Raw genomic sequence first — 14,096 nt, 5'->3', positions numbered from 1 at the left:
TGAAGCACCACATTCGCTTTTAACAGCTCATATATTAGGGTGAACTACCAAAAAAGATTTTTAATACTTAACTTCACTTTGATTATGGTGAATTTGGCACAGTACAAAACGCCAATTATGAGGTAACTTTGTATAATGTTATTGTAGCCAGTATTAAAACATAACAGTTCTAGAAATATTATTGGAAAAAATCATATTGGTCTCAACTCAAACTGTTTTTGAAAAAACAAAAAAATTATGATAAAGAATAAGTCATTGAAACTTTCTTTTTTCTTGTATAAACGTTCTTTACATTCATTATAAATTAATTTGAGGCGCTTAAGAACAAGAAAAAGGGTTACTCTGGAGATCGGTAGGCGATTGAGTCCATTGAACAGCATCTTGCATCGTCACAAAGAAAACATCTGGTAAGGTCTGAGCATACGCGATAAACTTGATCATAGCTTAAAATAAATTTTTTAAATTTATATGCAAATTGAGAATTGAAACACAGACTAACGCAGTTTACATTATCAAGGATAATATTACCATCTTTTCTATACGAGCCAACTTCAAACCAGGGTGAATGACCAAATATGGGAAAGGGCTGCTTGTTGGCTTGATAATGGGAATTAAAGTTTCTCATTATTAGATCGAACACGCCTTTTTCAGTGCCGTCATCCTCGCATTCGTCAACCATTGTTCCAAAAATTACACCGCTTTCATCACATTGCCATTGAGTTAAAGGGACTTCCCACAATCCAGAATAGGAATCTGTTGGTAAGAAAAAGTATAGGAGTTTAAACAGTTTCTAAAATGAAAATTTTTTTAGCATTACAAATCATGATAAACAAATAAAACCCTATGAGAACGTTGTTTGAAAATCTAAATAAAAAATAATAGCAAGTTTAAAAAACCCCCCGTCTGACTAAAAATGACTAAATTTTACGCAACGTTTTACTTTGAGGACAATTATTCGTTTCACACAGTGCTGCTTGAAAGTAATTTAAAGTATACGGCCAAGTTAACGGAGCTGCTCCTATAGAACTATCGTACAAAAATTTTTTATCCGCCAGTACTTGAAATGTATTTTCTGCAGCCGCAAGGAACGGTGTTCTCCAACCACGCGTGGTTGCTCCAACCAACTGCTGAATATTGTTCATTTGAGTAACTATTTCAAACTCAAGATCTGTGTAAGACGCCTACAAAAAAAAAAAAAAGAAAAAAGACGAAAGATAATAAAAAACGATTATTCAAAACTTTTCGATCCTGCTTTGACATGAAATTTAGTTTTTCAGGTTGTATATAGCAAGTTATAGATAATTACTACCTAACAGCTGTTGTGTAAATTGTATGAGCCACTTACATTTTTCCACCATTCCTCTGGGAATTTGTGAGTTACGGAGTGATCTGCAATTTCATGGCCTTAAATTTTCAAAATTTTGTATGAATAATTTTAAGAAAATAAAACCGACCAAAATTCAAAAACATTAACAAACAAACAACATTTTACCACTCTCGTAGAGAATTTTTACAAGGTTGTAGTCTGTATTATCTCCAGAAACAAAAAAGGTTGCTTTGATGGGACAACCATTTGAGTTGTTAAAACCTTTAAGGAGTTCTTGATACACTTTAAAGTTTTGCGCAGTGATTCCATCATCCATGGTGAATAAAATCATTTGCGGTGTGTTGTTTATGGGTAAATTTCCAGGTATGTCTACACCCGCACATCGACATGTAGGAAGGACACAGATAGAAGGATCGCATAACGAAGCTACAATTAAACATGCGTGTATCAAAACAAGTAAAGTGCATAACGGATTTAAAGAACTTTATGTCAAAATGATTAAATAAAATCTTATTGTTTGATAACTTTTTTTTAAGTTTATTAAAGTTTAAAATTTTTCTCCTTGTGTTTTTATAACGTGCCGCTTACCACTTCGCGTTACCCTCATTGAATCTGATACGGGCATTGATGAAACGTTAAATATTGTGCTCAATATTACTGACGTGGTAAAAATCAACTGCATCTAAATGAATTTTCACCTAAATATTTGATTTAAACACCAACACATAAGTTAAATGATTCCAATAAAAATTAAAACACACATGCAGTTTACCTTCCAAAACATTTTAAGAGTACCCGTTTATAAAATTTAAACTTTCGAAGCCTTTTTTTATATAAAAATTCGTTACTTGACGGAAATTCTAGAGGAAGTTAATTATGATAATTTTTTTGAGTGCAATTTCACACCTTTTGGCATGTTTGTCGTAATGTCTGTAGAAGTAAAAAGTACTCAACAACCTGAAGTAATTAGCGAGGAACAAACGCTTTATTCTACTTTAGGATTATTAAGGGGGGGGGGGGGGGGTAAACTTGTCATATAATTATAATTTTGCTGGCAAACTCATTTTGTTCGCTACGATTAAAAAGAAGTTAAACGTAAATTTAGTTTTTATTGAAAAGAGCTGCGAGTTTAAAGAAATTGCTAATTTAAAAAACTAATTTCTCTAGAAAAAATTTTTTTGTTTTAATTTATTTATAACTTCTTACAAATTATATTTACTGTCTATTGATGTCAAAGTTTTAGAGTTACCGTAGCTCAGAAAATTATATTTACTGTCTATTGATGTCAAAGTTTTAGAGTTACCGTAGCTCAGAAAATTATATTTACTGTCTATTGATGTCAAAATTTTAGAGTTACCGTAGCTCAAAAAATTATATTTACTGTCTATTGATGTCAAAGTTTTAGAGTTACCGTAGCTCAAAATATTACATTTACCGTCTATTGAGGTCAAAATTTTAGAGCTGCCATACTTAAAGTTTTTGAGTTATGGTATTTTTAGTTTAAAAAACCTCGCTTGAAACCTCAAAAAATATATAAGCGATTGAAAAATTTGTGCTATCTTTAAATTTAAAAACATTTAAAAAAGTACCATGCAGCGAATAATTCGAAGATGAAAAATTGGCATTCTTTGCAAAAGAAAACTGAAAAACAGCTTGATTAGAGAGAGAGCTTTTATACTGATTCTTATGAGAGGACACAAAACAATGTCAAGCACAAACAAAAAACTAAATACGGACTGAAAATTCTTTTGTAAGAAGTTTGAATTGATCTACGGGATTCTCCAATCATTCTACTTAAAAACTGAGAGGTCAATGTCTTGACCACTCAATTTTTAATAAAATGAAACACCAAAACTGTAAATTCTACAAAACGTTTTCTTTTTTTTTTTTTTACTTTAACATAATTTTTTGCTCAAAGATTTTGTGAAAGATTAGGAGACTATTTTTTTCTTATTCTCAAAGCAATACTTTAACTGAAGAAAACGATTAACTATAATTATAACATTTACAATAATATAATTATAATATTTATAATTGTAACATATTTAGAAGTTGACAGTCGTGAATTTTGTCTTAGTTTTCTACTTTCACAAATCAAATAATTGCATACCGTTTCTATAGTGAAGTTACACCATTTAGAAAGAAACGGACACTTTGTTTTTTTTTTAGAATACCGTTCAAATAACCCAGTGGGTAACCGCGAATCGCTGAATTCAATTCTTTACTTTGTTTTTTAATCCTTTTTAATGAAGGAGCGACAGTTAGATAAGAATTATTCAGGTTCTTCGAGCACGAGAACTAAACTCTCTTCCTGTTTGTTTTTTCGTGAAAGTTTGGCATTGTCATGGATTTAGATCGATAAAGAATGTGAGTGTAGATTTGTTAAAAAAAGACGAGACATTTCCTCATTTTTCTACTTTCGTTTGTATACAAAAAAACATTTTTATTTCAGTAGATAACAACTTTTAAGAGAGAATATAACTCCTTTGCTGTTGTTAATATTTTAAGTATGGACAAACCTTAATAAATTCTCTACTCAAAAGCTTTAAATTTCATTTTTCATGTATATTTAAAATTCAAATCTTTTATGCAATAGAAATTTCACGAAGAAACTGTTTGTTCTTACACTTAACGTACAAATTTACCTGTTTTTTTACCGGTTGAGAAACTCAAAAAGATGTTTACATTGCAATATTAATAAGTTTAAAAAAATTTTAAATAAAAATTACAACATTAGAAAAATATATATATGTATATTCACCCATTAAAAAAGCGCATTAAAAATGTTGACATCTCCACTTTTGAGACCATCAACAGAATTACTCATTAATAAAAAAAATTATTTATACTTAATTTATTTGCAGAGCAGTTGTATGATTACTTCCATCTAAAAGATTAAGTTCGGACTTCCAATCTTCATTGGAATTATTTATAAGAACATCAAAAAAACTAGTCTTCCATGTATTACGAAGTGTGTCTGTTAAATCTGGGTCGTAGAAGCTGCTATTCCATGAGTCAACTCCACCAACGTTTTTTGGCAATATTTCATTTTTAACTATCGACCACGTATTGTCTTCAGGACAAACTTTATCAATGGGCTTTATACTAGTTAACCAATCATTTGTTTCACGAACATTGATGGGAACATCTTTTACAGCAAATGACCATTCAATATTCTCATTACCAGTTTTTTTTATATCAGTTAACTCGATGCTCCAATCATCTTGGTTTTGTTTGTTTTCAAGAGCACTTAGTTTTATCGACCATTTGTTATCATCTCCAACCGGTTCTATTGTTGATAAAGTTGAAGTCCAACTATTTGAAACTTTATGTGATGGATCAATTTTTTTCAACACTGTGCTCCAATCTGAAACATGCTTTTCAACTTTTAAATCATTTTGCTTATGCTTCCATTGATCTGTTTTTATTGAACCAGAAGACCTGCGAATTTGGGTTTTCCAATCATCTTTACTAAAAAGTAATTTGAGTCTTTGTGGGAACTGCACTTTCCAAGAGTCTTTCTCTGTGTTTTTTGATATTGGATTAATTTTTGTCGTCCATTCATTGCTTTTTGGCTTACATTTTTCTATTGGTTTAACTATAGTAGTCCATGAGTTACGTGCCTTAATGTTTTCAATTTTGTTTATTTCCGTATGCCAATCATTGGTTTGAGTATTTTGAAGACCATTTGCAAAACTTGAAGTCCAATTATGTTGTAAATCATCCTCTTTAATGTTTTTAATTGAGGTTTGCCAATCACTCAATGTAGCTTTAGTCTGAGCTATCTCTGATAGACTTGTTTCCCAACTAAGTTTTGACAAATCTTTAAATAAAAAAAGATAAAAAAATTTAATATATAATATCTAACATACAGATAATGCCACATCAATCTTTTTCCACTTCTCCACCACACACTTAGTATTAAGCATTTACTTCATTATGCTTTATAGAACACAAGGCATTGTAAATTAATGCAATATGTAAATAGCAATAGTCAAAATGTTTAGATTTTGGACTGAAAATCTAAAGAACCTTTTTTTTATCACTTTCTTCTGTTAAATTACTTTGGAAAAAGAATTACTCTTTTGAAAATATTTAGGGAAAAATTATGATAATCAATAATTTAGATTTGCATACCACTTGAAAGTTCAGATATTGCTGTATTCCAATCATCTCTATCCGTTTGAATATCTATTTTTTTATTGATTTCTGAAGTCCACACTCCTAAGTTAACATCAATGGACAATGAGCCAGTAACTGATACACCATCCTCATAATCCATTAATGCTTGATCTTAAATACAAAAAGTCAATCTGATTAACTCAAATTTAACATTAAAATAATAAAAGAAATGTTTGAAAAATAATTTTGGTATTATTATCATATGACTAGAAAAATTAGATTCACAATAGTATTAAAGAACTAATTACATATGGGCACAATGAATTTTAGTAGTTTAAACACTTTGAATATTTGTAATACTTAACCACATTACTATTTATAGATGTCACATTAGCAGTACTTGAAAATAATTTTTTTTGCTCAGCAAAATCACTTCTTGTTGAGTCAGAAGATGAAACACTTGTTTTTTGAAAAGTTGTGGGATACAAACAATTTGCTTTATCATTAGCAGATTTATCACTTAGTGTAGTATTGATAGAAAGGTTATCCATTAAAAAAGTCGATGATGAATGAGTTCTTCCAGTTATATCTGTTATCAATAGATTTCTGTCTTCAATCTGATTTAAATTTTCCAGATGAAAACAAGAGACATCACTTTGATCAGACAACTGATCATCTAAGCAAGTATTAGAGTTAGAATTAGAAAATACAAAACATTCAATGGTTTGAAGATTGGAGTCAATGCTTTTTTTTTGTTTAGATAACAGCCCCTCTTCTGTATTATAATCATCACTCTTTGCACTGCTACTATCACTGAGATCTTCTAGCTCAATATCTGTCCAAGCCTTTCTATTTCTAACAGGCTTATTAGACCATGTGTTCATAGTTTTAGTAGTTCTTATTATTTTTTCATCACAAGGTGCCAGTAAGTTCCTCTGATAAGTATCTGAAATTCTAGAAATTCTTTTACTGTCAACATTTAGACATTTATTTTCATTGTCAATTTGGTACACATGATCATTGACAATAATCAAGCCACCAGAATCAAATGTATGATGAGTACCTTTGTGACTTGAAGCTACAAACAAATTATTCAAAATACTTTAAAACTTAATTTAAACTTAATAAAATTTATTTTCATAATCTATGTATGAATATAAGTTAAAGTTATATTCATACACAGCAAACAAATTGCACCTTATACATTTATATATATACATACACATGCACATGCATGCATGCATACATACATACATACATACATACATACATACATACATACATACATACATACATACATACATACATACATACATACATACATGCATACATTTGCATATATAAATACAAGTGAATATATTTTGCACACATGTATACAATATTTTACTTATGTATATAGTATTTAAATTGCATGTTCAAAAGTTCATAGTGAATTCTTTTAATAATCCTTAATGATTAGAGCTGGCGTGTAATTTCATTAATCCTTAAATTCTTATCATTTCACAGGAAACAAATTTTAGCAAAATCTAAGATAATTTTTAAAAAGGATTAAATGTTATGTGCATATTGTTTACATCATATTAACATAAATTTAAAATAATTGCTGTAAATTTTATAGTAATTACAATCTATATATATGCTAATATATGCAGAAAAAAAAAATTAATTACAAGTTAAAAAAACATAAAACAATAGAACCTTGTAAATATAGAAAAGCTAAATAAAATAACAACAATAACATTAACATGTTTTTATTTAACTGTAATATAATGGTTACATCATTATGACTCATGCATATACTGTTAAATACTTTTAATAAATATTTAAACAAAAAAAAGTAAAAAAATTTTAATTAACAAGTAGTGCTAACAACTATTCACTATAATTTTTTTTCTTTTTCTATGAAATATTTCCAAATTACAAAGAAAAAAGCAAGAAAATATGTTGTCATGTTATTTTGACCATTGTCATTTTTGAATAACTCATTCCTATTAGTTTAACAGGAATGGTTCCAAAAAGCCATAAAAACTTAATGGGCTTTAGAGGAAAACTGGACACACCAATAAAACCATAAAAGCTAATACACCAATCTAAACATGTTTAAAATCTTTTAACAAAAACTGCTTTTAGTAAAAAGTAAAATAGTTGGATAGAAAACAAAAAAAAGTTAGACATAAAAGTGAATTCACATTAACCGCTTTGAATTGTATAAATTAATAAAAAAGCAACAATCTGAAAAAAAAAAAATTTCTAAATTTTTTTTGTGATATCAACCTTATTATATTTGACTATTCTTTTGTTTTGTTTTGATATTTGTGTTAAATCTCAAAAGAAAAGTATATGGATAATTTTTCTTGCAAAATACATTTTTTACAAACTTGGCACCAAAAAATCTGGGGTTAAAAAAATATATCAGTTTAAGAAGTTAACAAGTTTGGAAAAATTTTCCTGCAATTTAATACAAGTTCTAATCATATAGAAAGGAAGAAAAGGGCTGTGTTTTATTATTATCATTTTTATCATCATTATTATTATTACTATTATTATTATTATTATTATTATTATTATTATTATTATTATTATTATTATTATTATTATTATTATTATTATCATTATTATTATTATTATTATTATTATTATTATTATTATTATTATTATTATTATTATTATTATTATTATTATTATTATTATTATTATTATTATTATTATTATTATCATTATTATTATCATCATCATTATTATTGTTATCATTATTATCATTATTATTATTATTATTATTATTATTATTATTATTATTATTATTATTATTATTATTATTATTATTATTATTATTATTATTATTATTATTATTATTATTATTATTATTATTATTATTATTATTATTATTATTATTATTATTATTATTATTATTATTATTATTATTATTATTATTATTATTATTAAAATTTTAATTAGTATATACCTGAAGGTAGTGGGTATACTTTAGTCATAACAAAAAATCCAGTTTTTTTCTCAAATCTTTTCATATATTTATATTTATAGTATTCTAAAAAGAAGTTTAAGTTAAACTATCATACTACAAATCAATATATAGCTGACATGCCAGCTATGTTAGTACAATGTGTGTATAACAGCTGCTATGTGTGAATAATAGCTAAAAAAAAACAAAAAAACAAAAAAAACAAAACAATAATATACAAAGCATGAAAGTGTTATAAAATTAATTAATATATGCATGTATCTAAAATATTTTAGTTATATGCATGTGTGATTACTCACCTCTTTTATCATTATTCACAAGGAAAAAGGGAACTATTACTACTTGCTACACTACATTTTTTACATAGAGAAAAATACAAGTTAAATAAACAGATAATACATTATATACTTCAAAATATGTTGAATACACAAGTAAAAAGTTGACTGGATATGTATGTGCACTAGGGAAATTTTAAAGTCCTATCCCCATATTTCTTTTTTTTGGAGTTTTTATGCAAAAATCAAGAAAATATGGATACCAAATGCCAACTTTTAAAAAATATCTTCCCTTGATAAATTTTTATGTGAAAAATATACTCTTTTCTTAATGAAAAATAAAAACATAGAGGCTTTTAGTGTTCATTTGCCAAAGAAACTTAATGTTACTCTTTTCAATACTTTTGCACAATGGAAGCCCTGTATGAATTAAACACTACATTCAGCACAAATAAATACTTGTGCTAAATGTGGTTTCTAAGTCATACAGGACTTACATTGGATTAGAGTTTATATCAGCTCAACAGACCAAAAATTCCTTCAATTCTTTGTTATTTTTGAGTGATCTTTGCTAACTTTTGCCTGAATATTGCAGTTATTTAATTAACTGCAATATTCAGGCAAAAGTTAGCTAATTATATAACTTGCCGGAAAACTTGATGTTACCGAAAAACCTCATGCCATTAACAATGTCTAACTCTGATGATAATAATATTAATAATGATGACGATGATGAAGATGATGATGATGATGATGATGATGATGATGATGATGATGATGATGATGATGATGATGATGATGATGATGATGATGACTACCCTTTGGCTGACTGTTCTGAAAGTAAAATATAACCAATTAGCACAATATGCTCAGCTAATCCATTTTGCATTGCATATATTTAACAAAGTTTTAAAATTTACTTTAGAGACCTTCCTATTTTCTTTATGTGCCTAAAGCAACTAAAAAAGCGATGAAGAAAAGCTATAACTTCTCTCCAACAAATCTCATTTGTGTCCCGCAAATGCTAGTGCTAAAATTTTCTTAATTACTTAATTTATTGGTGTCTTGATTAACTTTTAGTTTAATCACCTTATATTTCTAGTATAAACTTTTTATGTATTTTCTACTATGGTACAGTGGTCAGTTCTATCATTTTACTTTAGTCTCATCCAATGATAATTTGATAGTTAATTTAATTAGTTACAAATAAATAAATCTTTTGAGATAAGCTACCAAAAGTTTATAACATATCAGAAAAACACTAGCAATGAATTGAAGCTGTGTTATCTAAAACCGTACCTATCTAACAATAGAAAAAGATACGAGAAAACCGTTTTCAGCTGGAGAGTGATCTTTTCTAAGACATAACACTTTCTAATGGTATTTTATGTTTAAAAATGTAAATTTTCCACTCATGGTGGCATGCGAAACGAAATGTTTCCTAAAAATTTTTTGTCATACCCCTGATGTGCACCATATTTGTATTTGTGTTTCCGCGTTACCGAGCTGGTCAATTTCCGTTCGGATTAACACTGTTGTAGCGGTCCGCGTTCAGCAAATGTCATTTTTCTTAATGATCTGATTTAATAGTGTGAGTCATTTATGTGAATAATGCCTGATAATAATTGTGCAATTACGTGCTGAGGCAAACTTAATCGGTCTTTTACCGAAAGCAATTATCAAATTTAGCAAGTTTAGTTTCGTTAAATCATAAAAGATTTATATTTTAATTATAAAAAGAAGTTTTATAGAGCTTCTTAAGGATTCATAGATTCGTATAAACTTTTGAAATATTAAAGAATTTTTTATTCTGAATAAATCGAGCAATATGAGGATTTTTTTATATCTTTGAGTTATTTTGTTCCCAAATAAAATTTTCTTTAGACTCGGTTAAGTCTAAAAAAGATTTTTTTTGAAGTAATACTTAATTTACGGTGCTACTTTGATGATGATGATGATGATGATGATGATGATGATGATGATGATGATGATGATGATGATGATGATGATGATGATGATGATGATGATGATGATGATGATGATGATGATGATGATGATGATGATGATGATGATGATGATGATGATGATGATGATGATGATGATGATGATGATGATGATGATGATGATGATGATGATGATGATGATGATGATGTAGAGGTTTCTAGTATAGCATATCATGATGATGATGACATGCTATACTAGAAAACTCTAGATTTGTATTTGAGATAAAAGAAAATTTCTCCCTTAAGACCGCTATTGGCAGCTTTTCACTGAAAAAAAAGATTTTATTATTATAACTGTTTTTTGTTACAACCTTATGGAGGTACAAATAAACAAAATAAAGCTTTGTTTGGTAGCGATATAGTAAAAATACATATATGTTTTCAAATTATGAAGTTAAATAAAAGTTTTTCTAAATCAGAAACAGATGTTCAATGATTTTTTCAAGCTTTCTTGACAAAAAAATCTTTTAAAACGCACAAATTGAGGAAATTAGTAAAAGCTATTTTAAAATTTGATAACTCAATACAAATTCAAGGTATTGCTTCAATTTTTGTTTGCACATATTCTACAACCAAAGGGCTGCCTGAACATGTTTTAAGAATAACTATATCTTGAATAAATAAAGAAATACCTATACATATTTTTTTTTAAAAAAAGCGATGGGAGAAAAACTAGGGGTGTTATGATGCAATATGAGAAGCTTGCTGATCTTTTCGTATTTTTTTTTTTTTTTTTTTTTTTTTTCGTATTTATGAAGTAATGAAGGGTATTTAAACATTTTGCTATATAGTTTTTTCTAATATTTTTTTTTAAAAAAAAATGTTTTTTTCAATTTTTAAAATATTTTTTAATAGTTAATTTATTTAAATTGGAAAATCTAATGAGGATTTAGTTTGTCTTGAACTTTTACTGGTTTAAAACTTTTAGTACACGTTTATGGCATAACTTAAAATTTTTTTTTAGAATACTGTAAATATTAGTATACTTACAGACCTCTTTTTAATTTCGCTTATTTGTCATAATGACAAAAAGTTTCAATTTTGGGATTAAAATAAAATACATTCTTTGAATATTCGGTTTCGTTGGCAGTTTAATGATTAGTAGGCAAACTTTCAAATTCAATATTAGGAGCTTGTCTCATCAAAATAAATATACCTTAATCCTTTATATGAAATTTTTTACTTGAAGCATGCGTGAATTGTAGAATATTTTGCATTCCAAAAAAATTTTTTTTTCCTTAGTATTTGGAGATGAACCCCCCCCCCCCCCCCCACACACACACACACACCTGTTTTAGAAAAATTCGGCGAAGGTTCAAGAAAATAATAAAAAATTTACCCCCTTGGTTTAAAAACAAAATTATATTTATCCTTACGCTATCCTTCTAATCTCTAAAAAGCTCTACGCTTTTTCCAAACCTAATCCCAACCCAAACTGCAATATCGATTTTTTCTCGATGATCCTGATAGACTCAGCGAAAAAAACTTTTAATGATAAACGAGTTCCTGTTTAATTTTGAACGCAGAAAACGCTTAATAAGAAAACGAATAAGATAGGTCGGATGTTGATGACTGTCAAATAGATGTTTACTTTTTTGGACACACAATTACTTCTAAAGAAAATTAATTACCACTAAACTAACAACAACAAGGTGTATAGATACTGGTTTTCCATAACGGCCATCTTTGTAGTCTTAATTAATTTTTGAAAAAGTGACTTTCAAGTTCATCGTTCAATCTTTTAATTGTAAAAAAAATTCCATTTAAAAACAGCAAATAATATCATACAAATGTAATATAAAAAAAACAAAAGATTAACAAACTTGATTATCAACTCACCCCAGTGAAATTTCAAGTATTAATAAAAAAGTTTTTTTGTTATAAACCTGAAATTTTACTGGTGGAAAATGACAGGAAAATAAATTTATGAAATTATGTCATTTGATAAAAAATATGTATGACATGAAGAAGGTTTAAATAGGTATGAAGAAGTTGTGCGTGAAAAATGGAAGCTTTTCTAACCCAAAGTTGACACCTGAGTCACTTGCCAAACAGGGTTTTTGTCGAGATCGAATGGAAATCGAGTCCATCACACGTAGCATTGCATTCTCAAGACAGATTGAATGTTTATCTACTGGAAAATATTTCTTGTTTCCCTCCTAATAGGAATTAAAGGAAAAAAAAGATATCGTTATTTGGTGCTATTGTTCTTGTATTCTTCACCAATTGTTCTAAAAATTTCACCAAGTTTATTGGTTTGCCATTGAATCCATGCATCCGCAATCTAGAATCCGAGAGAGCATCCGCAATCTAGAATAAGAAACTGTATGCACGTAATAAAGTGAAAGCTTTAACAAGTTTAAGGGATGCACAAGAGTGTGTAAAACCATAAACCTTTAATACTCTTAATTTTTATAATTGTAAACTAAGTTATAAAAAGTTTTAAAAAAATTAGTAAAATCGATATAGCCAAAAGCTGTTTTATGTCAAACGATGTCTTAGCAACATAATTATTTTTATATCAAGTAAAATATAGCGGAGACAATTTAGGAAATTACGTAACAGAATTAAATAAGGAAAGTTTTGATACACCTATAAATATTTTAGCAAAAGTTTTAAAGAAATTTTTTTTGAGTTTTTTTTTCAAATTTTTAAAATCTAATTTTTAAAACAAACCTTTTCAAAAATTTCTTTAGGAAATTTTGAATCTAAATTGTATCTATCAATAGTGGTTCTATCAGAAATGGTTCTGTTAGAAGTAGTTTTATAAGAAATTATTCAATCAGAAACATTTCTATCAAAGTTATTTCTATCAGAAGTATTTCTATAAGAAGTAGTTACCTACATACTTATTTGTTTCAAACTTTTCAAAGTTATATTGCTTGCTTACAATGAAATTCTGACACATTTGAACTTTAAAAAAAAAAGCCTTGTAGGAAATAAAATAATTGTATCAAATCTAAGGAATTGGCGCATTTTTGAAACTACAACACATTTACTAAACCTGTTTCGTCACGAGTACTACAACCTTCTAAAGCATTTTGTTGCTTCTATGGATGTACAAACTACTAAAAGATGATGAGGGGGTTCCTAAATCCTTGATTAATAATTCCTAATTTCCGATTTTTACAGATATTGCAATAACATTTTTTAAACTGCGTTATGTTCGGTTCACGTGAATTTTGTTACTGATCATACGAGCAGCTACTTCAATTAAATCTGCTATTTGATAATCCATGAAAACAAAACGAAATCTAGTTCATAAGAATTTTATTTGAGGATTTACAACACAGTTGATAGAACAAAGTCAGCTAACCTTATTTTGTTAATGTTTTCCATAAAGGAAAGGAAAGTATAGCCTTTTGTAGTAGGCTTTTTGCAGTTTTTAA

General features: G+C 27.7%; 2 protein-coding genes across 5 annotated transcripts; both read right to left on the bottom strand.

The window, feature by feature from the left end:
* Nucleotides 1-238: 238 nt before the first annotated feature.
* LOC145181800 (chitin deacetylase 8-like) lies at nt 239-2,003 on the bottom strand. Its single transcript, XM_080056965.2, has 6 exons — nt 1,916-2,003; nt 1,493-1,753; nt 1,346-1,404; nt 941-1,181; nt 529-753; nt 239-443 (listed from the first exon to the last, which is right to left on the bottom strand). Exons 1-6 carry the CDS (start codon nt 1,950-1,952, stop codon nt 319-321), a joined length of 948 nt encoding a protein of 315 aa, XP_079913091.2. The 5' UTR covers nt 1,953-2,003; the 3' UTR covers nt 239-318.
* LOC149883150 (uncharacterized) lies at nt 1,916-10,302 on the bottom strand. Of its 4 annotated transcripts, XM_090100781.1 has the most exons (5): nt 8,412-8,558; nt 5,823-6,527; nt 5,465-5,620; nt 4,177-5,150; nt 1,916-2,009 (listed from the first exon to the last, which is right to left on the bottom strand). In XM_090100781.1, exons 1-4 carry the CDS (start codon nt 8,473-8,475, stop codon nt 4,177-4,179), a joined length of 1,899 nt encoding a protein of 632 aa, XP_089956907.1. In that variant the 5' UTR covers nt 8,476-8,558; the 3' UTR covers nt 1,916-2,009. The 4 variants fall into 4 exon arrangements, with proteins under 4 accessions (XP_089956907.1, XP_089956908.1, XP_089956909.1 ...); XM_090100782.1 differs by lacking the exons at nt 1,916-2,009; nt 8,412-8,558 and adding an exon at nt 10,166-10,302 and having other exon boundaries at nt 4,064-5,150; XM_090100783.1 differs by lacking the exons at nt 1,916-2,009; nt 8,412-8,558 and adding an exon at nt 10,004-10,144 and having other exon boundaries at nt 4,064-5,150.
* Nucleotides 10,303-14,096: the final 3,794 nt, after the last annotated feature.

Source organism: Hydra viridissima, unplaced genomic scaffold (assembly GCF_058129835.1).
Source record: "Hydra viridissima isolate aposymbiotic clone 2 unplaced genomic scaffold, HvirCarnegie_v1 scaffold_10, whole genome shotgun sequence".
In the NCBI taxonomy this organism is placed as follows: Eukaryota; Metazoa; Cnidaria; class Hydrozoa; order Anthoathecata; family Hydridae; genus Hydra; species Hydra viridissima.
Note: the sequence above shows the minus strand (reverse complement) of the source record. Positions and strands in the feature narration are given on the sequence as shown.

Excerpts from the sequence above, each read along its gene's own strand:
- LOC145181800 (XM_080056965.2), bottom strand. The coding sequence starts at position 1,952 with ATGCCCGTATCAGATTCAATGAGGGTAACGCGAAGTG. Across the intron at positions 1,405-1,492 it reads AAAAATTCTCTACGAGAGTG|GCCATGAAATTGCAGATCAC; the intron begins GTAAAATGTTGT and ends TGAAAATTTAAG. Across the intron at positions 1,182-1,345 it reads CAGAGGAATGGTGGAAAAAT|GCGTCTTACACAGATCTTGA; the intron begins GTAAGTGGCTCA and ends TTTTTTTTGTAG.
- LOC149883150 (XM_090100781.1), bottom strand. The coding sequence starts at position 8,475 with ATGAAAAGATTTGAGAAAAAAACTGGATTTTTTGTTATGACTAAAGTA. Across the intron at positions 6,528-8,411 it reads AGTATACCCACTACCTTCAG|CTTCAAGTCACAAAGGTACT; the intron begins GTATATACTAAT and ends ATTTGTTTGTAG. Across the intron at positions 5,151-5,464 it reads AATATCTGAACTTTCAAGTG|ATTTGTCAAAACTTAGTTGG; the intron begins GTATGCAAATCT and ends TTTTATTTAAAG.